The sequence below is a fragment of the Diplotaxodon limnothrissa genome, linkage group LG4, assembly GCF_057381915.1.
Source record: "Diplotaxodon limnothrissa isolate DT_005_m linkage group LG4, D_limnothrissa_male_GT1.1, whole genome shotgun sequence".
In the NCBI taxonomy this organism is placed as follows: domain Eukaryota; kingdom Metazoa; phylum Chordata; class Actinopteri; order Cichliformes; family Cichlidae; genus Diplotaxodon; species Diplotaxodon limnothrissa.
Genome location: NC_140599.1, coordinates 30,621,264 through 30,648,161, shown reverse-complemented (window position 1 = coordinate 30,648,161; position 26,898 = coordinate 30,621,264). Strand labels below are relative to the sequence as shown.

The window sequence follows — 26,898 nt, the reverse complement described above, 5'->3', positions numbered from 1 at the left end:
AAGTTCCTGAAAAATAGATTTTTCCGGTGCATATTCGCCTCTAGAATAACCCTCCTTTCCTTTTTAATTCAGTCTTACAGTCACTAGAAAGATTATATTTGGTTAGAGGAACCGTTCACCTAAAAATCAAGCTTTCCACCGTCCAGAATGTTTGGGTGTGAGTTGCTCAGTTTTGGAGATATTGCCTGTCGATATGTGTGGCTTCTCTTGAATATAGCTGAAATTGATAAAACTCAACAAAGATCGAGTGCTACGTAGAAACTATTTTATTTGCCCAGTCTACATCCACCAATCAGAGGTACGTGTAGCTATCGAACATTACAGCTCTGTTGAGACGAGGCCCTAATGTTTGTTATATATTCTGACACGCTGTCACTAGCAGAGGCTCTACTGTAGGTCGAGGTATAAAATGATTCTACACCAGTCTCTATAAGTGGATGTCTGTATGTAAGTAAGTAGAGACCAGATTTTTGCTACAAGAAGCTTTCTGGTTTCCATTTGCATTCAGAGTTACATTGTTAATCACATTTGAGCAGGTTTGCCTGCATGCAGATAAACAGTCTTGGCCCAGATATCTGTAGGCTACATAAAAACTTGCTGTTGCCCCAAAATGCTAAATTAGCAGACCGACCGATAAGTGCCCAGATTGCATTTGCTCCTTTCTTTTGTTCCACACTTATAGATTATATTAAAAATAAGTAAATCTCATACTGAAGCAGAGATTGTATCACTTCTTTTCCAAACTTTAAAAAGGTTCCTACCAAAACCACAATGCTGTTGCGGAACTGTTTCCACAGTCTGAGTGGAACCCCACTGAAAGTAAAAAACAAATATCACTGGAGTGTCCTTTTAACATCAATAAAGCCAAAACTTATAAAAACCTATTAACATCTTTTTTAGAAAGTGGTACCAGCGGTAACTTAATTGACTTCCTGCCATTGACATCATGAGATCATGAACACAATGCTTCTATGGCCTTGCTACACACTGTCCCATGCAACTCTGTGCCTTTGATCTCTATAATGGACTCCCTTCAAAAGAGATTACTCAGCTTATCGGCTTTCAAGGCCCCAATAGACAAGCCGTGAGGAGGGTCCCTCTGATGTGGTCGGAGCTAAATGGTGGTCTGAATTCAGACGGATTTTACTACACCACCGCAACCAACCCCTGACAGGACCATAGAAGCCAACAAAGAGCCACAATGGCTGACACTAGACACCAGCCAGCCCTTTAGTACAAAGGAGAACACCGGTGTAGTTTATGACACGTTTATGTCCACCTAGCCATTTCCCCTCCAAGTCGTCACTCAGTTTTAACACCCTCTCGGTCCTCTCCAGACTTTACGGTGAGGTTACTTTCTGTACCGGCCCTCGTTATAAAACACCTGTTGTTGAGCAGAAGTTGTAAGGCGACACATTTACTTGTTTTCAAACTGTAAGACAATAAATGGCAGCAAGTGTTATTTTTTTCTGTAGGTAGGAAAATGAGCCCTGATATTGCCAACTCTGCTAACTTTACGTGGACAGGAATGAAGAAAGGAGAGACCTACGCAGCGCAACGGCACCGACTCTAACCGACACCGGTGTTGTCCTTTTCGCACCCTTCGCACTGAGAGAGGAAGAGTTGAGAAGGTAGTGAGAGACAGAGGGAGAAAACAGCGTATCCGTTTCAACCTTCGCAGTCTTCGCAAATACATTCATACATTCTTGATTTCCCCCTTATTTCTTTTCTTCTGTTATTGCAGAATGGTCAGACTGAAAGATTTATTTAAAGTTAAATGGTTATATTCATTGCTTCTTTCTCCGTGGATGAGCGAGAGGGTCCTCTAGTCACAATCCTGTCAGCGCCCTGGGGGGAGAGAAACAACATTACTGCCACGTCACTGCTTCTGTGGCCTCAATTCAACTCAGCTCAAAGCCCCACCAACCAACCAAACCAAGCACTTTAAAATTCCCAAACTGCAACAAACAAATACATAAAACAAAGACTTCAAAAAAAAGGGAGAGTTTGGACACATGTGCAAGCTATCTCTGAAGCTTAGAGGAAATGTTTGTGTCATGAAACGAATGAAACCAGACTGTTTAATTAATAAGTCGGAGGGTTCTCACCTCAGCCACTCAACAGGAGTACGTCCTCACTGAGGCAGATTCACCCCGGGCACCAGAGCTGGCTGTGTTGGAAACCGAGACACAGAGGGGGGTTATTATTATAACTGCAAAGTCTTTTAAACAGCACTGACCTTCCAGAGGCATTCCTATTAAGAGGAGGAATGAGGGAAAATAGTCTTCCTCTGTACTTTGAAGCGTCTGCCCCAGTTTTTCAAATGCTCTTCATAAGGTCCTCACTCTGCTCTTCCCTCACACTGACCTTTTAAGGCAGACACCCTCCCTTCATGTTTCTTCCTGTTAAAAGGAAGTTTTAAGAAGGGTCTCCAGACCTCAAGGAGGACTTATTAGGTTTAAATGTAAGGATATGACCTTGCTATGTGTGGTTCCCTGAGATTACAAATGCAAGAATCTGGTGCTTTATAATAACCATCATTAATAAAAGTAAATTGAGCTTTGGTTTAACATCGTTAACAATGATGGATAATTAATAATGCTTACTAATTGGGTTTGTAAACAACTGCCTGGAAGTGGTTACGGTAAACCTTTAACTGATGTTTATAATACTTATTTTAAACTGTGGTTTGTTTCACTCACTGCTTTGTTTTGACTTTTATCTTCATATTTACCAGCTGTTTGGTGAGGTTTTTGAAAAGAAAATTGCATTTTGAGTAAAACATTTGAGTCTGGAGTGAGATTGGTCTCCCTGTCGTCTTCCTATAAACCTCCAAATAGAAATCACCTTGTGTGAATCGCTGAGATTCCAGGAGCTTTGACTAAACTGCAGTAATTGGCTGCCAGGAAATGAGAACATTAAGTGTTTCGTCCTCTAAATGGTGACGCGACTCGAGGGCTGAAAAGAGCTGAACGAATCCGGAGGTGAGAGCAAATGTTTCAGAGGTCACGGGGTCATACTCACCTTCACTCTGAACCTTCCTCAGGGTAACGGAGGGTGTAGAGATGGCTGAGGCACGGAAGTTAGCAGGCAGGGTCTCGGCAGAGTCAGAGGTCACGCCCCGCAGGTCTTTCTCCCTAAACATCTTCCTCCAGGAGGGAGAGCGGGTGAATGTCTTAGTCCCATCCTGTCAGCGAGACACATGTCGTGAGCCTTAAGATGGATCCTCATGCAAACAACCTTTGTATTCTTCATGGGTATTTTGTTTTCTTTTTTTAAAGACATATTAGCATGCTCACCTCATCGGGCCGTCTCTCAGTTCCCATGGAGATGAGGGAGTTGTACTCTTGCTCCAGGAGCTGTCTGGCCTGCAGGATAGAGGTGATGGAGAGCTTGGAGATTGATGCATTTTCAGATCAGGGCTGCTCTGCTATGCTGGCATACATTAATTCTTTGAACATGATACCTATTTTATAACAATACTGTGGATTCTCATTCGATTTTCAGTGCAACAGGAACAACCTCTGCACTTAACTCCTGACGTGTCATTTTAGACATTTTTAGACATAACAGACGTAATTCTATTTGAGACGGAGAGGCTGAGAAGATCTTTTTAAAGACAGTTATTATATTACTAATTTTCTTATATATGTTTAACTAAGTGTGCAATGGTGCACCTAATTACATACGCCCTTTTTGCATACATTTCTGCAATAGCAAGAGGAATTTTGGATACAGCTACACCCAAAACCTTTGCTACAGGTACGATAGCATAACTGGGATTGCTTTGAATGTGTGTCATCATGGCAAAATGTGGCCCTACAGACTCGTACAATCGCAGTTTAGAGTACTTTGGCTTGTGTTTTGCGATGACACAACTCACACACATATATAAACATGCTGGCATTCAGGCTCATCTTCAGCAGTCAACACTACTTTTTCAATGAACACTCGGTCCACATGGGTCGTACCACACCCAAACTTGAGCTTTTTTTTTCATTTTGATCTCAACTCCAAACTTGTAAATGTTTTGGGACTGTATCTTGGAGATGTGTGACATCATTGTGTTGACTACGTCTGTCCACTGACTTCCAGATAGAAAGATAAACACCAGTCAAAGTACTCAAAACTGCCTTTGCAGTAGTTCCCACTATTACAGCTGGGGAAAGGCATTTTTGCTTGGTTTTTAGGAATTTGTTGCCATATAAATAGAAATTCATCCATTATCACAAACACTTCAGGGTCACAGCAGGCCTGGAGCCTACACTGGGTGTCATAGGGTGAGAGGTGGGGTACGCACTGGACAGGTCGCCTGCCCATCATAGAGATACGGTGAACCATTTCTAACAGTGGCCAACTTTTTGGCTAATTAGCCTAAATTACATGCCTTTAGACTGGAGGAAGAGCCTGAAACACCTGAAAGGAAAGCACACAGGCACAGAGCGAATATACAAATTCCACACAGTCCCAGCTGGACCCAGAATCTTCCTTCTGTGATGCAACAGTGTTAACAATTCTGCCAACAAAAAAAAAACAAAAAAACAAACAAAAAAAACAACAAAAAAAACAATTCTGCCACTGTGCTGCCTGTTGTATAACTCAGATTAGGGTTAGGGTAAATACCACAGAACTGGCTAAACTTGTTCTGTCTAAAAATGGCAAATTATCAAAATCTAAAAAAGTTTATAGGGATCTTAAAGTGCAAAATATCTGATAAATTGTCTTGGACGTAGGAACAGACTTTGATGCAAAGACATTTCTCTTGATGTGCATCGACAATGAATTCACTACCTGTGTGTTCTGATTGGGGATCTGCAGCAGCAGGGCCAGGTCAGTGTAGTCAAATGTGTCGTCTAAAGCCAGCAGAGCCCCGTGGACGCCGCTCTCCCGGAGGTTGTCGGCGTACTCCTTCAGACCGATGCTCTGCACCCAGCACATCACACGCTCATTGGACCATACCATCACATCTAGGAAGAGAAAGGGAGGAGGTGAAAGGAAGGGAGGAGAGGCATTCATCTGCAAACAGAAAGCTGTCTGCACACTATTTTTAAATCTTTATTAAAACTGAAGTCACCTCCTTTAGTTTAATTTGGATACATAAACACATGCAGGGCTGCTCAGATTTATTAACCGTCTTCTGTAAGGGTCAGCGATCAGAGGAAATAATGAAACATTTGACTAACTGATTTATTTTCTGCACATGGACAACACAGGTCAGGCCTATCATCAGACAAACCCAGATTCGCTAATTTCCTCATCTGCATGATTCCTCTGGGGAGAAGCCAAGATGAACTGACTGTAAATGCACAACATGTGTTTTTCAAGGCGCAGCAGTGGGAGTGCGAGAGATTTGGGTTTGTTTAATGACCGAACGTGTTGACATTTATGTAATCATTATCCAGCCAAGCTAGAAGGTTGTGGCTTATAATCTCTTCTAGGTATGACGAGGAGGGGGGAAAAACAATGGGTGGTCTAAACACAGGAATTCCCAGGAACGTGAGAAATCAAAGAAAATAACCATTATTAAGGGTTTTTTTGTTTCACTTTTTTTTTTTTTACATGCCAGCGCTGATGCAAGAAAGTATTTTTATAGTTTACTTGTAAAGACTTTCCTTTTTTACATCTGCTTACTTTAAAGAGATTTGACAAAAGTTAAAAGCAGTACAGCAGCTTTCCCTGCTAAAATTCTAAAACCCCCAAACTTGTGAAGAATGGAAAGGTTTAGTCATTAAAAACTGTTTTCTAAATGTTTTAGCTTCTCAAATAGTGCATCATTTTACGGAGATTACATAATCTTATTACTCCTTTATGCAGATGATAAATTCTTATTAGTCTGGAAACCGTCCGCAGAGATGTTAGGCAGTTTGGTAAAAGGGTGCTGGCAGTGTAGACTGATGGCAGGTCAGAAACAAACATAATGTCACACTGAAACAGGGTGAAGCAGCCAAATCTGAGAAAATAATTCAGACAGAAGAAAGCTATAACTTGAACTGATCAGCCACCTATACAACATGGTGATATGACATTTAAAACAGATAAAATATCCAGGGTACCAGTGCTTGTTGCTATTTCTCTGTTTCAGACAGTAAATTGTGTGGGGTTTTGCTCTTTGCTGGGTTAACAAATACTAGAATTAAAAAAACAACAACAATTAAAAATATATACTGATCAGTATCAATATAAATATAAGGTATGAATCTTTACCTCTGCCACTGCATTTTATGTTGTTGGTTTGTTCTTTATCAGAACAACTCAAAAGATTTTGCACAGATATGCATAACAGTTTTTAGCAGAGGTGTGGTTTGACCCTGCTTCGAAGTTATCAAGATGGGAACCAAAGAATGCTTGAAAAGCTTCTTTACCCATGCAAGACATGGCACAATTGCATTTTGCATCATAACTTTACAAATACATCAAATTGAGCTTCATGTATGGTCTCGTTAGTCTCAATAAAATATCACAAACTTATCTGAATCCAGAGATTCGATTAGCGGATGCAGGTGATTTTCAGCCTTTGTAGAGCCATGCGGCTCGTGTTTATTTAAAACTGTATAAGGAGCTAAGATTCAAGTTCACACATAAACTCCGAATTACACTTTGATAATCCAGGTGGGAAGCGGCCTTTTCTGACACGTAAGCCAAACAGGAGATGGTACCAGTCAGACTTGTTCTCTGCTCAGGGACAGCATGTAGGAGGCTGTGAAAAGATGTATTCATGGTATTCACATCAGCTTGTTACGGCTGTGATAAGATTGATGTTCTATTGATGTTTGGTAGAAGTTTAAATGTTTACGACACCACCAGATTAGTGCGAGTTTCTATTCGAAGCTGTATTTAACCAAGACTGCTAGTTATTAGTTTGTGCTTGGTCCAGTTTGGTTACGATGAGCTCCAGAAACACACAGGATTTCTGCCTTTCCACAAGAAAAAATGCTTTGCTTCTTAAACTTGAGCTGTGCACGGCACATGAAATAGCACAGGCAATAAAAACCGCGGTCTAACAGATCAACAAGGTGATGGTAAAAATGCAATAAAATTAATAGTCAAATAAAACAAATAACCTGCAGTTAGTAGTCACTAAGGTATGCTTTACACAGCACAAAAGCACCACATGAATAAACGAATTAGCTGCTTCTACTGGCTCGGAGAACTGTACAATACCATCCCTCCACTGGGGCGTGAAAGGTGAGATAATGGCAGAGAAACAAGGGGTCACCTTTGTTATGGTGGGCGCTCTCCTCTCTCCTCCTCTCCAGCTCCTTGCGATCGTAATTTAGACGCTTCAGGCACATGATGCCGTAATGCAAGCTGACCCTGGGAGAGGGCAAAGAGCCAGAGGGTCAGGGGTTCAAGCAGGTTAACCGAGGAGGGCGTGTTTCCACTCTCACATGTGCTCAGAAAGCATTAACAACCCAGCACCTCTGACCCTTTCACTCCTTCAAAAGAGAACTCAGAGAAGGCCTGGAGACACACAACTGAGCTGTCAGAGTGCCATAACCATTGTCTTTTAACACCTTCAAAATTCCCTTGTCACATGCACACAAAGGTAGGAGAGTAAGAGTTTTGTAAACACGAGACGTGACAAAAGAGCATGAGTTATGAAGCCGAGCTCTACCTGTGGAAGCTGTCCACCATCTTGAGCTGTCCTCGCAGCTCTTTCTTGGTCAGGTGGTCCAGCATGCGAGCATCCACCAGGGACTCCATGAAATAGCTCCGATACTGCGGCAAGCCCAGGCTGGGCAGCCACTCGTTGCCCACCCACTCATGATTCATATCGCCATAGGCCAGTATCTGGGGGGGACAACCACAGATGAGCAACACTGATTCACGCTCGGCCTCGTATCTGATGGCGCTGCAAATGACTCACTGCTGTTAGAGATGAAATGAGTGACAAATACGCAGCATGTTGCGCGAACTTTTTTTCAAAAAGGCGCAGCTGATCCCTTACCTGATCCCAGCTGAACTCTTTCAGCTCCTGCAGAGAGAAGAGAAGAGGAAGACGAAGAGAGACAGAGCCAGAGAGAGTGATGTGGAGGTGGTGAGGGAGAGGGGTGCGGAGGTGAAGAGCAAAGTGGACGAATGGATAGATAGTGAAGGAGCAGCAGAGGAGGAAGCAGCAACAGCAGCAGCGGGAAAAGAGGACAAAAGGGAGGAACAGTGTGTTAGTGAACGGGTAATTAGTTGGAAGCAGTTCACACTGAAACGGCAACAACAGGGAGAGAAGAAGATGCTCAACACTATGGCCTGGGCCCACAGAGAGACAGAAGTACAAAAAAGAAGTACAAGGAGAGAGAGGAGAAGGGAGGGGAGAGACTCATCAACGTGATTCAGACCGGACGAGACGCTCAACATTATTCAAAATAAATAAAATAAAATAACCATGACCATAAAAGGGCAGTTTGTCAGACAGAGACAGGACGGCTGGGGCACTAACCGGGGGCTTGGTGGCGGCGTTCAGAGACTCCATCTCTGCGTGGGTCATCCACACGTTACTGGTAGACTGCAGTTATGTGAACAAAAGAAGCGAAGCAGTGAGATAAAAGATTACAAAAAATGCACACACACCACACTTCACTGTCTGTCTACAGCAATGAGTCAACACTCGAACATTTTCGCGATGCCAAAACAGCCACATCAAAAGATGTCAGCCAACCACAACAGAAGACTCATTGCCATGGTGATTTCCACGAACAAGAGGTTCGATGGGCTTATGTGAACCGATAACTAATGAATCTGCTCAGCCTGTTGGGCAAAATTGCACGATTGATCATCTTCCGCATTTCACCGTATCATTAATATGATTTCTACTGTAAATAGAGAGGAAGCCAAATGCAGAAAAGGGAAAGCCAAGAAAAACCAAAATCTGCCATTTGTTAAAAGCTCCAAAGCAGACGCCTTAAAGAAGATGGCTTTCAGCTATTTTTCACTTTATCTTGCTTGAGGAAGCGGAGGAAAAAACAGTGCCACAAATGCATGTGCGTGCAGCACTTTTACTACATTTTTCAACATCTGGTTTGTCTTTGTTGCCGAGGGAGAGGGCAAAGTTTTTGTTGCCAATGTTTTCCAGATGACAAAGGTGAACCCCGTCACTCCCAGCAGAGCCTATTTCCATTCATATCTTTATCATTTTGGACATTTATCACGTGTAGAATAGGCTTCATGTTTGTTAGCATTCATTTTTATCTGCATCTGTTTTCTTTCTTTCTCTTTCTAATCCTACATCCTACATGTCATGTGCCCCAACAGGCTATTTCTATTACATCATTCCTTATTAATATCATATATTCCAAGTCACATTTTAATTTTATGACTAGCAACTGTGACATTTGGCGCTAATTATGTGGCCTTCACAGAGACTATAATCTGATAATTTGTGCCAGTCTCTAAACAACAAACATCTGGCTCAACATTTACCTCAGACTTTAAATATGGATGCGGCAAGGCGCTACTCTGAGCAAAAAGTCTATACTCAGCAGAAAGATAGATATCCGTCCCAAATGAATACATAAATCGACATATGAAGGCGTTTAAGGTCTTAGTGTGCTCCGATTAAAGGCTTCTTTACCTTTAATTCTAGGGGGAAGCTGTCTAGACTGGGATCTTTTTATCATGAGAAAATATTCATTCTTTAAGGTAAATGAGAGTTTTAAAATAGGGCTTATAATTTTGGAGGTCCCCCCCTTTAGCCTCTAGGATCAGGGACCCCCTACAAGATCGAACATTTTCCAATGACCCACTCATAATCCTAGATATTAGGCACATACATCTGCAGTTTCATAAGCCATTGGACCTAACTGGATTCGAAAACCCACAGCCTAAACGACTCCCATCTGTAGATATTACCAAGTTTTATGGAAGTTCTGCAAAAATGAACAAAATCCAATCTATTTATCCGTCATGCTGGGCGAAAAAGTCTAATTCTCGGGAGAAGCAGGAGGCATAAGTAATTTCACCTCTCACACTACCGTTCATGTTTCTGCTGTATATTTCTTTTGCTTTTCATTTACACGTTCATTCATTGTTTGGTTACATTTAGGTGACCAACATCACTCGAATATGTTTGATCACCGTTTGGGTTAAAGCGCAAAGTTGCGGCTTCGTGAAGCTCTGTTTTCTTGGTTACCATGGTGATGTACTTACTCTGTAAACATATGTGGTGCAGACATGAAACATATTTTGAAATGAAATACGTCCGTTTCAAAGCTGTGCTGACGGCATGGAAAAAAGGGCTTGGGTTTTTGTGACTATTTCATATAATGCCATGAGGTAGATATGCATTTTTTATGTACCAGAGCATTTTATAATTTATAGCTAATAATTTTGTGCTCCCCTTGGCTATGGACTTGTTAAATGTATGTGCAGTTTCAGAGTCTCACAGAGCGAGTGCTGGCTGGGGCAGACGGGCTGGTGAGGGACACCATCTCCTGGATGGCCAGCCGCAGTTTGAGGCGGTGCAGCGGGTTGCTGATGCCGATCTCCCTCTGGATCTCCGTGTCGGACAGGTTGGCCATGATCGCGCCGCTCTTCACGTTGGCACGGCATGCGGCGACGTACCAAGCTGGCATTCCCACCCACAGCTAGAAGGAGGCAAGGAGTGGATTAAATCAAGATGAAAGTTTCATTCAGATCTCAGTTCTATGATCACCTACCTCTAACCACGACACAACAGTAGGTCCATCCCAAGATGCAAAAGGAAGTCCTTGGCGACATGCTTCTTCCAGCAGCTCATGCCTGATAAGAGATTTAACAGAGAGATTTCTTATTTGGTGCTGTCCGATTAAAAGATCAAAATATGAAACGCACAGCATATAATTCACTGACTTCTTCTTGCTGCGGCGGTCTTTATCTGCTGGACCAAGAGTTCCCGTCTTATTCATTCCCATTGGGTCTCCAGATGCCAGGTCTTCAGAGGGTGTAGATGCTGGGAAACATACAGTGATGTCAAAGATTGCAAGAACTAGATAAGAACACTTTTCTGGCTCCGAATTCACCGAGCCAATAAAGTGTTTAGATGTAAATGCTGACAGCATGGATTACTCATGCTCAGTCAGTCCCTCCCTTATCTTTTATCAGTTTACCAAGAGAAACAGATCCATCCCGTCCAGGTTGGCCCATCCTTCCTTTTTCCTTCTTCCCAAAAAGCCGGCCGATGGAAGACTTGATGCTTTTCTTCTTGCTGGCCTTGTGGAGTGAATCTTGGCTGCTGTTGGTGCTGCTGCCATCTGCCGAGAGACTGAAGGAGAGACAAAGAAAGTAACTAAAGTTGGAAAAACAAATACACATTGAAAGCATCACGCTTGAATGCGCAGCCGTCTTACCTGCGAAACTCTCTGGGGTCATCGAGCATCGCTCCCGGATGGGTGAGGGCCATCCTGTCCAATCGCAGCGCACGAGGAGTGGGAGGAGGTGTAGAGTCAAGAAGAGCGAGGGATCGGTCATCATCTTTGCTGTTCTGGAATATAAAATGTAAACTGTATAATTTGCAGTAGATGCAAACACAAAAATTATAATTTTATGGATGTTGTGAGCTCTGCTCTGCTTAAATGTTTTGTCTGTAAATTAAAAAAATATTAGCTACTATATTCTAAGTATGTTTTTTACCTGTTGTAGCATCATTATTAATATTGCCAAGCCACAACTGTGACTGAGACTGGCCGAAACAGATTTCTTACATTTTTGCTGGATTCTAAAGTCAAATGTGACTCCATTTGTTTGACAGCTAAAGCTTGGCCCAAATTAAGTCACACGACAGAACAACGACGCCAAGCACAGCAGCAAATCCACAAAAAGAATCTACACCAAAACAGAAAAGACCGAGCCGGAGCTCAGAATGAAATGCTGTGGTGGTATCCTAAGAGCGCTGTGCTTAAATGAATGCAAACCAATATTGAGAATAAGCAACATTAATGCACAACAATGTGAGAGACTAATAAAGGCACACAGAAACTGATCACTTCATGAATACTTCAGGTTATTGCTGCTAGAAGTGGTTCTACAAGCTGCTGAATCATGGAATGTATTTTTTCACAGGACTGCACGCAGCACGGTGAAAACCTTGTTATTTACGTGACTGTAGGTCCCAACAATAAGATTCATCTTAGCCACAAATTGCTCGATTTAGACTGAATAAAACGTTTGAAGTTTTGCCTTCGAATGATTTCTGACTGCGACATAACGGCACAAAATATATCCATTTCTAACAACTTGTCTGAAGCTGTCAGTGTCTTTCTGTGCGTTATACTCGAGAAAGTCAACTTCAGACGCTGTCCAGACCTGATTCTCTCAACTCTGTCCAACAATGATGCATGTAAACAACTAAAAAAATGGAAAAAGGGGACAACAGCAAGCCCTGCTTTGAAAAACATGAGCAAAATCTACTAATCAACAACTGTTATATTAATATATCCTATTTGTTTAGAAATGTAATCCTTTTCCTGTTTTTTTTTTTTTACCAAATAGTTAAAAATTGAGATTAATGCAAGAGGAGTTCTTTGATTTTACAAGTTTAGTTGCACAGCTCACCTTTATGACGTGAAGAGGAGCCGGAGCCGACTAGGTTTCCTGCTACAGCCTTAAAAGAGTTATTTTCCTTGGCTTACATCCAGCTTCCTAACTGTAACCAATCTTGCCATTCTCACTGAACGCCTACATAAACATGATCAATTTTCAAAATCACCACTGACAGCTTGCTTTTTGTTTATTGCACCATTACTTGTAATCTATCTGCCCGTTGCTGGAACCTTCATACCGCACCACGAGTCACTTAAATCAAACTTTCCCAATCTGACATTGTTGCCGCTGAAGAATAACTAAACTTCTTGACCCCATCTGCGTGATTACTTATGCTTTATTTAAATGACTCACTGTCTGGAGGAGCTGTCTGCATAAACAGGGAGGCTGACACCACGGTGAGGTAAAAAGGTTAACACGAACTGAAATAGGAGTTCTTCTCTACATTCCAGTCGTACCTGTCTATCGGTCTCACGGGCAGGGGAGTGAGGCAGACGAGGGGTGGAGTGCCCGGAGCTGGGGGGAGAGGGGGAGGCCAGGGTGGAGGATGTGATGGAAGTGGGGATGAAGCCCCGTCCTGTGCTGTCTCTCCCCAGGGAAGAGGGAGGGATGGGCGGACTGTCCAAAGCCACGCTGACCCGGCTCTCAATCTCCTCGGCACGCAGCTCTGTGTTCTCCTTCTCCTCCTGGATCAATCTGGGTTTTCAGGGCAACAAACATGTGGATAATATTAGAACTCAGAAAAGGGCTCCAGAAGTGTCCTGGAGCTCTAAACAAATCAGGACAGTCTTAAAGAAGTAGTTTGACGGTTTGGAGAAAAAAAAGCTTGGTAGCGTTCTTGCTGTGAAAATTGATACCATAGTCATGAATGTAGCTACAGCCAGCAGAGCAGAATTACTGGAGACAAGAAGAATCAACTCTCCTGGCTCTATCTAATAATATATCTACTGCACATATAAGCTGCGTCACTTAAGTTGGCAAATTTACTTTTCTACTTTGTGTGTTTGTGTGTGTGTAAAAAATGGCTTTGTCTAGTATTCGCCATGCTAGCTTAGCAGTTGATGGCTCTAGCTAATTATTTAATCTAGACAAATAGGCAAATTCTCCTCACTCAGACCTCTACAGGAAAGCTAATCAGTGCGTTTCCCCAAAATGTTAATTGCTGATAAGTCAAATTCAGCTGTGAACCAAACAGAACACCTTTGGGATGTGGTGAAACTGGAGATTTGCATCATGGATGTGCAACCGACAAGCGACTGTGTGATGCTATCGTGTCAATTGGACCAGAATCTCTGATGAATGTTTCCAGCGCCTTGTTGAATCTGTGCCATGAACAGAGATGGGCAATAAAGCGTTACTGTAATCCGATTACCTTTTTCGAGTAACGAGTAAAGTAAGAGATTACTATTGCTAAAAGGGTAATTAGATTACTGTTACTTTCCCGTAAGCACTCTGCGTTACTGCGTTACTAAAACCGTGATTTTCTTGCGAGAGTGTCTCATGACAATGACGTAAGAAAGTGCGACGTTTGTGGCAACAGCTGTGTGCAGATCAACAATGGATAATATATTGAGTGCGGGAGAGAGTATGAGCGTGCAGCGTTTAAAGCGTGGAAGTACTGACCTTACTTTGAGTTTGATTCCATAAAAAGTGACAAAAACATTAGCGTCCGCTGTTCACTGCGTGGGAAGAAAACCCCTTAACTTCCGAGCAAGCACCGAGTGCGCTACCAGGTAATGTGAAATTCACAGAGAAACTCGCGGATTCTTCAACTGACCGCTGCGGCACACCTGCACCAGGGCAAACCTCCGCCTAACCCACTCCTGCTTTACAGGTGAAAATAGAGCAACAGGACCGCTAGTCTTTAATTTTATTTATTTTCTGCTATGTTTCACTTGCATTTATTTGAAAGACTGAGTGTAAACACACAAAAATATTTTATTTTATGTGCTGGAATGTGCAGAAAATAGGTTTAAATGTTAAACAAATTTCTTCCAGTCAGTGAATGTTGCATATAATTTAATTTTTGCTTGATGCATAAAGTTAAAAGATTAAAACTGATAAAACAAGTTTTAAAAAGAGACTTTTCCATTTGATTACATTTTGTATGATGATTATGCAGAAAAAGTAGAATTGGGCTGAAAGATCTATCGCTTTATCACCTATTCAGGTTGTAAATCGTGTTTTTAAAAAGTAACTAAGTAACTAAGTAATTAATTACTTTTGAAATAAATAATCAGTAAAGTAACAGGATTACTTTTTTGGGGAAGTAATCAGTAATTAGTTACTGATTACTTTTTTCAAGTAACTTGACCAACACTGGCCATGAAGAATTCAAGCAGTTCTGAATGAAAAAGGGGGTCCACAGTTGTTAAGACTAGTTCCACCTTGAGTATAGCAGCAACTGCTGCTTATGCGTCAGTGCATCCATAAACAATCTAATAATGTATTAATTCATCACTAGCAGGATCTGATTAATTCTTCCACAACTGCATTTTCTCTTCAGGACATGTCTGAGAGGTGCTGTTATGTTTATTTTTGAGGTTGTAGCAGGTGTTGGTGTGAGTCAGTCTGCAGCATGTAGGGAGGTGTTTCTCACATTCTTACTTCTCTGAATCTCTAAGCGCTCTTGGCGTTCCTTACTTGATCTCCTTATTGATGGCCTCCAGCTGTTCCTGCAGCATGATGGCCAGGGTCTGCACATCCGTCTGTCCGCTGGGTGACAGAAGCTCGGAGCCAAACCGAGCCTCCCCGTCGTCCTCATCGTCTGAGCATCCCACATCCATGCCTGGCTGGAACCCAGTCCCAATCAGAGTGTGATCCCAATCTGAGTACTGCACACACAAAGCAAGACAGGATGATTCACTACACAACGGACATCTGATCCCATTTGCAAATACCAATCATTCAACATCAAATTGAGTTTGTAGGTATATGAAATAACCCATGTGCAGAGTGCAGCATCCAAAAAAAAGGTTCATCTTTTGTATACAGTCTATGCTAGGAACATCTAATTTTGTGTATCTCAAATCCCATTTAGCTCATTTCTTGAGCTCCAGTGAGTCAGTGCTGTTGAAAATTACTACACTGTATCACTGAGCTACACCTTTTTTTTGTAAAAAAAAAAAAAAAAAAAAAAAAAAAAGGATCCCAACTTTCACTTTTAAACGTTTGAAGAGTGATTTCTGAAGCACCTTTTAAAATATCTCACCTTGGTAGTGTCCTCATGAGCAGAGCTCCAGCGGGGCCAGTGACGATTGCCTGCGCCTCCGGCAGAGGCATTACCGAAGGGATCCAGGTGAGTGGTGGAACCTGTTGGGAGGGACCCGCCTCCGTGGGAATACCTCAACTCCAGAGCGCTGCCTGGCAGAGAGCGACTGGAAAAATAAAAGAAGAAATGAGACACGATAAGATGAAACGATTAACCCTACACACAGCAAACAAAGTGGGGTACTAAAGCATAACATGTGCCAACTCCAAAGCTGAGATACTGCAAAACGAACATATCAATGTGAAAAATTAAAATTGTCTAATAATAGAGGATTAAATCAAAAGAGCACGGAAAATGAAGATACAGCCCAACAGTAGCCAGTCGACGTACAGCTACAAGCTGTCCAAATGATGGTACCAACCTGGAATAAGAGCCCCCAGGCCTCGCTCTCAGCTGATCCAACTCCAGCTGAAGCCTTTCCAGCTCAGCGATCAGCTGATCCTGCAAATGAAAAAAAAAATGGTAGAGAAAAGAGGAAAATCATGTCTGCTAGCATAACCTGAGAATAAAACCTGGATGTATGGTCACCTTGTTTGCCAGCAGATCATCCTGGAGTTTCTTCATGTTGGACAGTTCCTCTGATAGTGCATTCTGGAGAAAAATGATAAGAAGTAATAAGAGTATGAGGGGAATTTCAGGAAAACCTTATTTGTTCTATCTGAGAAAATTAGTCTACTGTCTGCCACCAGTGTGTTTTTTTTACAGGGACTCAATTTCTTGCCAGTGTTTCATTAGAATTACAGATGATCTACATATGCAGATTGCATCTACAATAACAGCAGTGCATATATAGAAATGTATGCATTAAAGCACAGATGCATGCAACTTCTTCATAACCATCTACCCATTCGGTTTCTTCTGCTTAGCCAATTCAGGGCTGCAGCTGCACTGCAGCCTATCTGAGCACTTATGAGGTGAGGCATGGGGTACACCCTAGACAGGCCGCTAATTTTAAAGGGCTAACAAAAAGGAAAAAAACGACCACTCATACCTACAGTCGATTTAGAATCACCAGTTAACCTAATGTGCATTTTTTTTAATTGTGGGAGGAAGCCAGAGTGCTTGGAGAGAAGTCTCCAGCTGGCTGTCGAATTTGAACCCCAGACATTTTACTGATTTGCTTTTTTAGCAAGAACTCAATGACCTGCATCACATGTGGGGAAAAGACATGCAGTTTTCGGTTAAACTGTGTCACTGGCTAACTTTGTCCGTGTTACCTGTTCACAATAAAGTAATATTTGTCACCTATAAATGTTACGTATCTCAAAATCCAGGAGTATAATTTAAAGTCTACATTTACAGCAAACTATCAATGCTACAAGTAACAGCTCAGTAAGCATCTTACCAAGTCACTGTGCTACCCTGCAAACGAAAAGCTCCACTTTTAAGCACATTCCTTTAAACCTAATCCCACCCGGAATTTATCATCAACAGGACTTTATACCTGCTGTAAAATCACAGCAGTTTACATTTAGAAAAGAAACCTTTTTGTTTGCTGATAGTGCAAATAAAGCACAGATTGTAGATAAGAGATTAACAAAAAAATCAACCACCAGGCATTTCTAATCTGGATGTTTATGTCTATTACATGTAGTAAATCTCTGTATTTATAAATTAATGAGTTCCAGGAATAATGAAAGTAAGACACAAAAAGAGCTAATGGATGTTTGAGGCACGGCTTGGGAATGTACTCAAGTTTAAACTGGTCACTTCCTGGAGGGCAGAGAATTGAGTGAAGGTACCCGAGGCCAGGAGTTAATTTGTGGGTTAAGATAATATTTACTGCAGTTAATGCATTTCTGATTTAAAAAATCTTTGGCTGGAAACTCTTTCTGTGGTCGGAGGCGGTCACCTTTTCTTCGAGGGCAGCCATCCTCTCCTTCAGATGGAGCTGCAGCCTCTCGTTGGACTCGGACAGCAGCTTGTCCACCGTGTCAGAGAGGCGCTTGTTGTGTTCGTCATTCATCCTCTCCCTCTGCCTCGCCTGAGGGGCAGGGTAAGCGAGATGAGCGAGAGGGAAAGATTTTTAAAAATCAGTGCAGAGGCTGAGAGAAGGGAGGGGGGGGGAGGAGAGTTAATAACAGGGAATCTGCTTGACAGAGGGAGAGAGAGAGAGAGAGAGAGACAACGACTTCAATCTGAATGTGCACGGTCAAATACAGGGTTTAGAAAATTAGTGCGCCTTTGTGCAGAGTAAATCCTGACAAAAGGAAAAGAGGGGGAGGATGAAAACAGAAAGATGGAAAAGCAAGCGTGACTCACTCGCTGTAGCTCCTGGTTCTTCTCCTCCAGTTGCGCCTCCATCTGTCGCAGTCGCTCCTCAAAGTTACCATGACGCTCCTCCGCCTGAGCGATTGGAGAGCAAGGTTAGAGCCTGAATCATGTTGCAACACTAATACAAATTAACACAAAAGGAACAGCTTGTTGACTTATTCCTTCAATTAGTTACATGCCTGTACAGATCACAGTGTAACAGGAAAGTTTGTTTTCCTGTTTCTTACAGGACATTAATCTTATCCTTCCACGCCAGCCTTCCTGCCCGAACATGTAGAAGCAGTAGTCGTTGAAGAGGTTTGACTAATAAGAGCAGAGCGACTTCTATGCAAATTTTTTGGTGTGAGGAAACCATTTTTTTACGGGAATGCAAGAGGTTAACATGCATGCAATTAAATCAGTCAGTCAGGAAGAATTTTTGCGGTGTACAGTCCTTGGCGTGCTGAGCACCCAAGGATGTAATAGCTGTGCTCACTCTGTGCCCTGAGCGGGCTTTCATCTCAGCTTGTCTGATTATGTATTGCTGCCACGGCTTGATAAAATATTTGCTATTCTTCTATCTTTTGACATCTTGTGGTTTTTTTCCCCCTACACTTTATGTGGGCGTGAATGCACACAAACATGCACTTACAAATGCTCCTGCTTGCACCTGCCTGCATGTACTCACGCATGCAACTGAGTCTCTGCATTGCTGCACATTCCAGCTCGCACCAAATTTGTGCACACACATCCACGTACTAAATTTTGTCTCTAGAAAATTTTGCTGTTTAAAAAAACACGATTGGGGATAAAAAGGCTCGCAAGACTTTGGCAAACCTGTCGGATCACTCCAAAATACACCAACAAGGGTTTACTGAGGCCGATTAGGACGTACACACCTTGTTGAGTGCAGCCACTCTCTGGGCGAGCTGGGCTTCGATCTCAGGCAGCGTCTCAGCTCTCTGCAGGGTTTGCTGCAGCTTCTGTTTGGCATCATCAAGACGCTCCTGAAGCTGCCGGTTCTTCTCTTCACTCTGCAGGAAAGCGGGATGTCAGGGAGTGCAGGTGGAACTCAGACCGCAATAGAAGATTGCCGAGGGCAAAAAGACATGTTTAAAGCCGTCGGGGGGGAAGTAGAAAAGGCACTAATGATGCTCTTTCTGTGCCAATGCGAAACACAGCCAAGCTGCCAATCAGCAGCAGAGACATGAACACGCATGGAGATGAAAGGGACTGTTAACCTAACCTGTCTGTGGAGTGACTCCTTGCTGGCCAGCTCATTTTCCAGCTTATCTTTTATGTCATGGAGAGAAGTCGCCTCCCTCTGGGCACTCAGGTACCTGCAAACCAGACCCCAACAGAGACGTGAGTGGACGGGATTTTGGAAGAAAGGTCATCTTCATGTCAACTATAAAGAAATAAATCTACCAAAAATAATAAATATCCAGGGTAAATGCACACAATCCATTTATAAAATATGAGACTAAATGTTTAAATTTGCTCTGTATTCCTTAAAAAAATAGAGCTCATTTTATTAATAAAATTATTTATTTCATCTGTGTTTTTATTCATGTATTTTGTTTCTGGGAGGGAAAGTTTATATGACATACTTCATATGAGATTTGCATGATTTTTATAAAAATGCCAATTTTAAATGGGAAAAAGATGAATTAGGGACAAAATGCAAGGAAATTTTATGAAACAAATAGATGAATTCAAAAATTAACAAAACAAAAAATAAATGGGAACAAATAGGGGGAATGAATATGCAGATAATTAAATTCATGAATGAATCCCTACATTTATACCTAATATAGTTTAGCACATTCAATAGCTCTGAATGTTCTTTTTCGATTCTACTGTTTCTGTCTTTATAGATTTTCTTCATTGCGCTTTCCATCCTGCACTTTCTCCGTGTTGATGGACGTGGAGAGAAAACACAAACCTGCGCTCTAATGTGGTGATCCTCTCTTCCATGTCTTCCCTTTGACAGAGCGCCTGTGAAAATATGTAACCACTGTGAGAAACAAATAGAAAGGCGTAAGAGAGCAAATGGTAAATTTACAAGGAGGCGTTCTCAAAAAGATAATTCACTCAGTGTGAACTGCTATTAGTTAAGGAATGATAATGACCGGTTGATAGTTATCGCTGACAGATGTCAGAAGCACCCTGTTATGTCCAACAGAAATGAGAGTGGGGGTTGGGTGGGAGGATACAGGCCGTGGCAAGAAATAAAAGTTTGCTGATTAAACTCGCTCGACTACCTCTAATCCAAAACGCTCCACACGCCTTTCACTCAGCTGCCAGCGCACTGACTGATTAACCGGCCCACATCCATGCGAAAAATCGCCTGCAGCTCTACCAGTGACATCACGGCTACACGGTGATTTGCATACAGCAACAGTTGCTGCAGCCACGTAAACAAACAGCATAGTAACCACAACAAAAAAGTATGAACAACATAGCTCGGAGTGTCACACCTCCTTTAGATCCCTCTGTAGTTTCTGGTTGGTCTCCTCTGATCGGGCCAGCTCCCTCCTGGCAGACGTCAGCTGCTCCTCGATCTCGCCAACCTGACAGGAAATGAAGGATACAAGGCTAAACGGGCACACATCGTTTTCTGTCTGTTAGCATTCCAGATTTGCGATATTTTGCTTGTTTTGCTAAGAGCATTTGACCTTAGGAACTCCTGAACCGAATACCTGTCTGCACATGAGGGCCAGTCGCTCTTTCAGTTGTCCCAGCTCTGACCTCTGTCTCTCTATCTCGCCCTCTCTCTGCCTGTCAATTTCGCCGTCGTCCAGGATGGAGGACGGTCCGTTGGGAAGCCTCTGAAAGAAAAGATTTACTGTATTTAATATAAAAAGGATAAATTATGATTATTAAGAATAAAACTTCCAGAGTTTATGGGTTTTCCGGGGATTTTGCTGTCGTGTTTTTTTCCTTTAAAGCAAAAATTTCCGCTCCAGGAAGCAAAATTTAAGAACTTAAATTTGAACTCTGCAACATTTAATTGTAGTGGAGCAAAAAGTTGTATCTGCAGAAATGTAAGATAAAAATTATAATACAATATGTTTCATTTCTATATGTTAAAGTAACATTATTGTAACATCTGAAACCTAATCTTCCACTCAGAGGACTATCTTGTGACACAGTGGTTTAAAAATGTGTGAAATGCTCTATTTTTTTAAATTCTATTAAATCGCCCATGTTTAAAAAAATGTATATATATTGTCGGTCTGCTCTGGTTATTGAATGAGAGGTGCATGTAAATGTGCAGGTTTTACAATGTGTTCATCTTTCAAAGTGGGAGCAGGGATTTTACACAGTTTTTCTCTTTCGTTAAGCTTTTGTACATAAAAAAAGAAACAACAGTTAGTATTTTGAGTAAGTTTTCCTCGTTAACACTGTGAAATGCACAGTTTTTAAGCAATTAAGAAATCCTGTTGCAGATAGAGGGTGGGTTATATGAGAACTCATCCAATTGTGACCGTTTCACAATATTTGATAATCAGTACACTTCAACACAATACACACATCATATTGTGATATCTATGTAACCAAGGAACATAACATGTTAATAAAAACATCTCAAGCCACCATCAATTTAATGAATTAGCTCACTGATTTGACATGCAGAGACGGATGGGATTCAAACTCAGGACCTTCTTGCCTTGAGGCACCAGTGCATAACTTCCTCCTTGAAGAATGACTGAAATGCTGCTTAACGGGAATAAACTGACACTGATGGCTGTAAGCTATATGACAGTTCTACTGATCTAAGAATAAACTGTATACAGTTACTGCAATAACTGCAGCAGCTTCTGGCAATCAGTGGCACCTGATCAACGCTCCAGCTGCAGCGTGAGGAAAGATTTATGCAGCCTTAAACAGCAGCCGCTTTTATTTCTTGTACCCCCACTTTAAGATCTACGTATGCAGTCTGAGGAAAAATAGCAAAAGATAGCAAAACATGATTAAACGCTTTATTGTTAATGTTAAAAAGTTACTTGTATAACAATGAGTGTTTCTCTGATATTAAACTACAAGTGTTGAAGTCAGAGCTTTGCTTTGCAGACCCACGTGCACACTATAGACCACTCCTGCTCGTGTTTGTGCTGCGCCTCGGAAAGTAAGGAAGCCACAACAGTCAAACAGCCTCGTTGCTGTGAACAGAATGTTAGAGACAATGAAAATTCTCAGCTGTCTTTGTTTCTGCTCTTTTGTGCTTCTTTCTCTTTGTGGTGAACTCCACTGTCACTCCCTTTCTTGTGTTAGTTAACATTCCTATAATCCTTCACACTGTGTACTCAAAGACCATGCGAACAGACACAATGCGGGTCTATGAGCCTAGCTACAGATGGTCAGCACGGGAAACCTTCTATACGCTAACAACACAGCGGTTTGTAATGTCAGCCATGTTTTTTCAGCTTTGCTCTGCTGCATGCAGAGAGTATATATGTGTTGCTGTGACAATATCACAGGTCAGTATGAACACAACTCTAAAACCAACCTGTTTTCTGTCCTCTACAATAAACTAACTGTGCTTTATGATCTGTATGTACAGTTATTGCCTATGAAATGCGCTCGATTACCTCTTTGCCGTTGTCTAGTCCTTGCTGGCGTCGTTTGATTTGCTCCCTTAAAGAGAGAACCTAAAAACAAGGCAAAGAGAATCATTAAAGAGGCCCCATCTGTAATTATCTTCTATTTCTAATCTAAAAAGAAAACTAAGTGGGAGGGAAACAGGGACTCACCTCTTGGGAGGAAGACTGTAGCTCCTCCTCCAGGACCGACACGCGCTCCAGAGCTACCCGTAGCCTTTCGCGCACTTTCTCATCCAGAGCTTTGTGATGCTCGAACAAGGACTTGAGGGCCTTTAGGACCTCCACCTCACTAGAGACCCCGGCCGGAGACTGGGCCTGCCTCTTCACCACGGTCATCCTCAGGCTGCGCTCATGGCGGGACACCAGGCACTCCAGATGTTCGAGCAGCAGCTGGAAACACATGTGGTTCACATGCAGTAAAAGCTCACCACAGTGCGCCTCTGATATGTCTCAGAGGATTACGTTTTCTCGTGTGAAGTCTTTCAGAAAAAGGCGAGGTTGCATGCCAGGATCAGAGGAGAGCATAACGTAAAACAGACATGGAAGTGTACTGACTCGTGTGTTGTTCCTCTCTGCCTTCAGCTCCGCGATCTCCTCCTCTCTCTCCAGCAGCTGTTCCCGGCAGAGGTTCAGCTCTTTGGTCAGCACTGCAAACTCCTGCAAGGTCACAAGAGGGTGCTATTATTGACTGAACAGTGCTGCTGCTGCATGAGGTCATGAGTGCAGGTTAGACATACTGATCACACACACACACACACACTGCTTTACCTCTCATTCATCCAAGAATGATTACAGAAAGGTCAAGCAGGTGGGACGTACGGGTGGAAGTTCAAATTCAGTCAGGAAATGTGTGACAGCTGATTTACATTGAAGCTGCAAGGTTTTCTTTTATTTTAAAGATGCTTTGCAAATAAGACATGAATCTGCTTCTGCTTCTCCATCAGACACCAAAAAATGTAGTGAGGAGAAAATGTAACTCCACGTTAATGAGGCTGGATAAGTCTTCTAGCTTTAGCCAATTATATATATCTATATCTATCTATCTATCTATCTATCTATCTATATATATAGATATAGATATGTACAAATTTTAAACTATACATATAGTTTAAATTTACAGAATTTACTGAACAAACTCATTTTGTTACATTTTGGAGTCCCTTTATTTGCTTTAATTTTGACCCCAATCTATATGCAATCAAAACTGCCTTCATCAAAAACATATACAGGAATAAATAAATGATTTAATTAATAAATAAATCATGAAATGCAGCAAAACAATATGAAAATTGATGATAGTCACAAATTCATTTAGAAAGTGTGATGTAAATGGATCATTTTTGTTTTCATTAGTTTGTTTTTATTGCCATCAAGCTACCTGTACATTTTAGGATAGTTTTTAAAGTCCTTTTATTTGTTTTGAAATCTCTTAAAACTTGTTCTAAAAGATATATATTTTAGACTCAATTTGTTTTAACATGTTTTATTTTATCTTATTTATTTAGTAATAATTTTATTTTACTTTGCTTATGCTATTTGTATATGCACAGCACTTTGTGAACCCTGGTTTTATGTTAAAGTGCTTTATATATGGAGCTGGTATGGTATGGTACATTTGTTTTATTTCAGTTATTTTCACATTAATTTCTGTATTCCTGATTGTATATTTGGTGTATATATTTGACAGCATACCTCATATTAATGGAAAAATGTTTTTCTAGTTACTTTCAGAAAACCACTCATCAGTGAGGCTTATTTTAAAAATGCTTCAGTTTGCTCAGGTGCATAAATATCAGACAGAGTCCAGATTTTCCTGATTGATGCATCATATGAAGTAATGCACCAATCCCACTTAGTGCCTACTGTACACGCCTGTGGGGGGCTCTGTTATAATCTAGGGTTGCTTAGTCAGGTCTCTATGCAAGGCAGGGATAGCTCAGTAGGTAGTGTGGTCACCCCATGATTGGAAGGTTGAGGGTTCAAATCCACTGAATGGCTACCCTGCAATATCCCTGAGCAAGGGGCTGTCCCTACACACTGCTCCCTGGGCACCTGATTTGCAGCTGCCCACTGCTTCACTGAGTGAAAGGGTGAAATGCAGAGAGAGTAATTTCCCCTCGGCGCTCAATAAAGTATGCATTATTATTTAGCAAAGTTATCTGGCCAAAAAAATGAGGTCAGCTGACTATGTGAATATAGCAATCGAGCAGGTTATTCCATCAATTCTCTTCCCTGATGGCACAGAGATATTCCAAGATAACAATGGCAGGATTTATCAGACTCAGACTGTGAAAGAGAGGTTCTGGAAGCGTCAGGCATCATGTTCGCACATGGATTGGCCTTAAACCCACTGAGAATCTTTGGGATACGCTGGAGAAGATTTTCCACAGCAGTCCGACTCATCCAGCATCAATACAAGACCTTGGTGAAAAATTAATGCAACTCTGGGCAGAAATAAATGCTCCGATGTTTAAAAGCATATTGAAAGAACGCTATGGTCAATGCATGCTATCATCAAAGCTTTTTTCATGACTTCTTGGCACAGAAGGTGTAGACCAAAAATTCTCCTTTGATTGATTTTTTTTATTGTCTGCTGACTCAGTATTGGCTGAGAGCATGTGAAACCACCAAATAACTTGCCAGACTTTGGATTAACTAGATTGGAACGATCTCAGCATGGGGTTACCTCCTCTAACTTTGGCCAGTTTTCCAAATTAATAATAATTAAAAAACAAACATGAAAGCTAAAAAAAAGACTCCATGCTGTGAAGTTTAGTGCCATTTTTTTCCAAGGAAAAATTGAAGCTAACCAGTCTTCAAAGTGGCATCTGTGGCTCATAACCAAGCAGTCACAATATTCTGAATCATCAAAGTGTATGTTTAGGACAAAAGGCACCTTTTACATCAGCAAACCAGCATATATGTGTCCATTACTCCCTCCCATGTTATCTTTGGGCCAGTAGAAAAACTGATATGATCGTGACATGTCATGTCAATCTGTGAGGAAAACGCTCGCTTGTCTTGGGCTTATCTGCCACGTGTGGAGAGGCCACGTCATCAGCCAACACTCAGGTCAAACCCACTAAACAGATTTACTCATTATAAGTCGATACCAGGTAAGCTCACAGACATGATGCCAAGTACGTTCATTCTTTAACTAAATGTGCTTCAGACGTTCACACTTAAACCTCAGAAGAGGAGGGAAGGTTGTAAGTTGGTATGTTTATGCTGCATTTAATTTCTAATGGTGCCTTTCAGTGGATTTTACCCTCTTATGATAAGTATAAATGTCAACAAAGTGGAGGCAAAACAAGCAAATAATTTCAATGACCGCAAATTTTTTCCGACCAAACTCCTTTATTTCATCGTTACAGGAGTATGTTACCTTCTCCAGCTTTGGCCGTCTATCCCAGAGAAAGCGAAACGCGCAGCAGTAAAAGCCAACAGGAGGCTTTTACGGCCAATCTTTTCCGTTAACCTACAGTGCAATTAAACACAGCAAACCGTTTGACAGATCTTGATTTCATTAACAAGCTCAAAGCTCATTGGCCTCAAAGAATTCCAGCACATTAAATCAACGCATACTTGCACAGAAAAGCGGCTACACTGCGGCCGAAAAAGGAAACGACTCACTTACAGTACGGTCTTTGCCATGTCTACCGCAGCGCTCATGGAGTCCAGACCTTGATATAAAATCTAACCACTGGGTTTATTGCAGGCGTTGCACCTGAAATTGGTTTAATTGCACAATAAGCATGGACCGCTATCTCCCATCATTAAAACCTGGAGGTTAAACAAGCATGAGAGTAAATTAGGCCAGCCCAGTCTTTCTTTTTCCAACTGACAGCGGTCCAACTGAAATGTTGTGATTTTGTGTAATTTACTCCAATTATGTATATTTTGTGAGGTCAGCCACATAATAGTTACAATCAAAATCTATGGCAACAAATCAACAGAGAGGGTGACATTCTCAGCTCGCTCAAGCCGACTTCAGCTCTCAGCAGCTGAGGTTGTGTTTTTGCTTCTGCAATCTCACACCCGCGACCATGCACACAATGTGTACCATAAGCGCCCGCCCATGCTCTGATTGTCCTCTCGTGTGTGACCGTGGCGTGATGCACACATGATGCAGAGCACATGACCATCCCTGAGCACGTGTGCACCAAAGCATGTGTGTTTTGGAAAGAAAATGCTTATGCAAACGGGCCAGTAAAGCGTACTGATGCATGCGCGCTGGCTGCTGTTATCTTTGCTCCG

General features: G+C 41.8%; 1 protein-coding gene across 3 annotated transcripts in view; it reads right to left on the bottom strand.

Moving 5' to 3' along the window:
- Window positions 1-2,117: 2,117 nt before the first annotated feature.
- ppfia3 (PTPRF interacting protein alpha 3) overlaps window positions 2,118-26,898 on the bottom strand; it is a 28,965-nt gene continuing 4,184 nt past the window's right edge. The window contains exons 2-30 of one of the 3 annotated variants that reach the window (XM_085352851.1): window positions 23,197-23,298; window positions 22,792-23,031; window positions 22,630-22,689; window positions 20,737-20,865; window positions 20,515-20,607; window positions 19,980-20,032; window positions 19,281-19,374; window positions 18,934-19,068; window positions 18,044-18,127; window positions 17,634-17,765; window positions 16,310-16,372; window positions 16,143-16,222; window positions 15,722-15,887; window positions 15,154-15,344; window positions 12,969-13,206; window positions 11,319-11,452; window positions 11,079-11,233; window positions 10,822-10,921; window positions 10,650-10,731; window positions 10,377-10,577; window positions 8,435-8,500; window positions 7,949-7,975; window positions 7,616-7,791; window positions 7,217-7,314; window positions 4,792-4,967; window positions 3,300-3,368; window positions 3,025-3,187; window positions 2,735-2,737; window positions 2,118-2,170 (exon numbers count right to left, since the gene is read on the bottom strand). In XM_085352851.1, coding sequence (XP_085208977.1) covers window positions 2,118-2,170; window positions 2,735-2,737; window positions 3,025-3,187; window positions 3,300-3,368; window positions 4,792-4,967; window positions 7,217-7,314; window positions 7,616-7,791; window positions 7,949-7,975; window positions 8,435-8,500; window positions 10,377-10,577; window positions 10,650-10,731; window positions 10,822-10,921; window positions 11,079-11,233; window positions 11,319-11,452; window positions 12,969-13,206; window positions 15,154-15,344; window positions 15,722-15,887; window positions 16,143-16,222; window positions 16,310-16,372; window positions 17,634-17,765; window positions 18,044-18,127; window positions 18,934-19,068; window positions 19,281-19,374; window positions 19,980-20,032; window positions 20,515-20,607; window positions 20,737-20,865; window positions 22,630-22,689; window positions 22,792-23,031; window positions 23,197-23,298 — 3,363 coding nt within the window. The remainder of the gene's footprint in view (window positions 2,171-2,734; window positions 2,738-3,024; window positions 3,188-3,299; window positions 3,369-4,791; window positions 4,968-7,216; window positions 7,315-7,615; window positions 7,792-7,948; window positions 7,976-8,434; window positions 8,501-10,376; window positions 10,578-10,649; window positions 10,732-10,821; window positions 10,922-11,078; window positions 11,234-11,318; window positions 11,453-12,968; window positions 13,207-15,153; window positions 15,345-15,721; window positions 15,888-16,142; window positions 16,223-16,309; window positions 16,373-17,633; window positions 17,766-18,043; window positions 18,128-18,933; window positions 19,069-19,280; window positions 19,375-19,979; window positions 20,033-20,514; window positions 20,608-20,736; window positions 20,866-22,629; window positions 22,690-22,791; window positions 23,032-23,196; window positions 23,299-26,898) is intronic. The other 2 variants (XM_085352849.1, XM_085352850.1) reach the window with 2 other exon arrangements.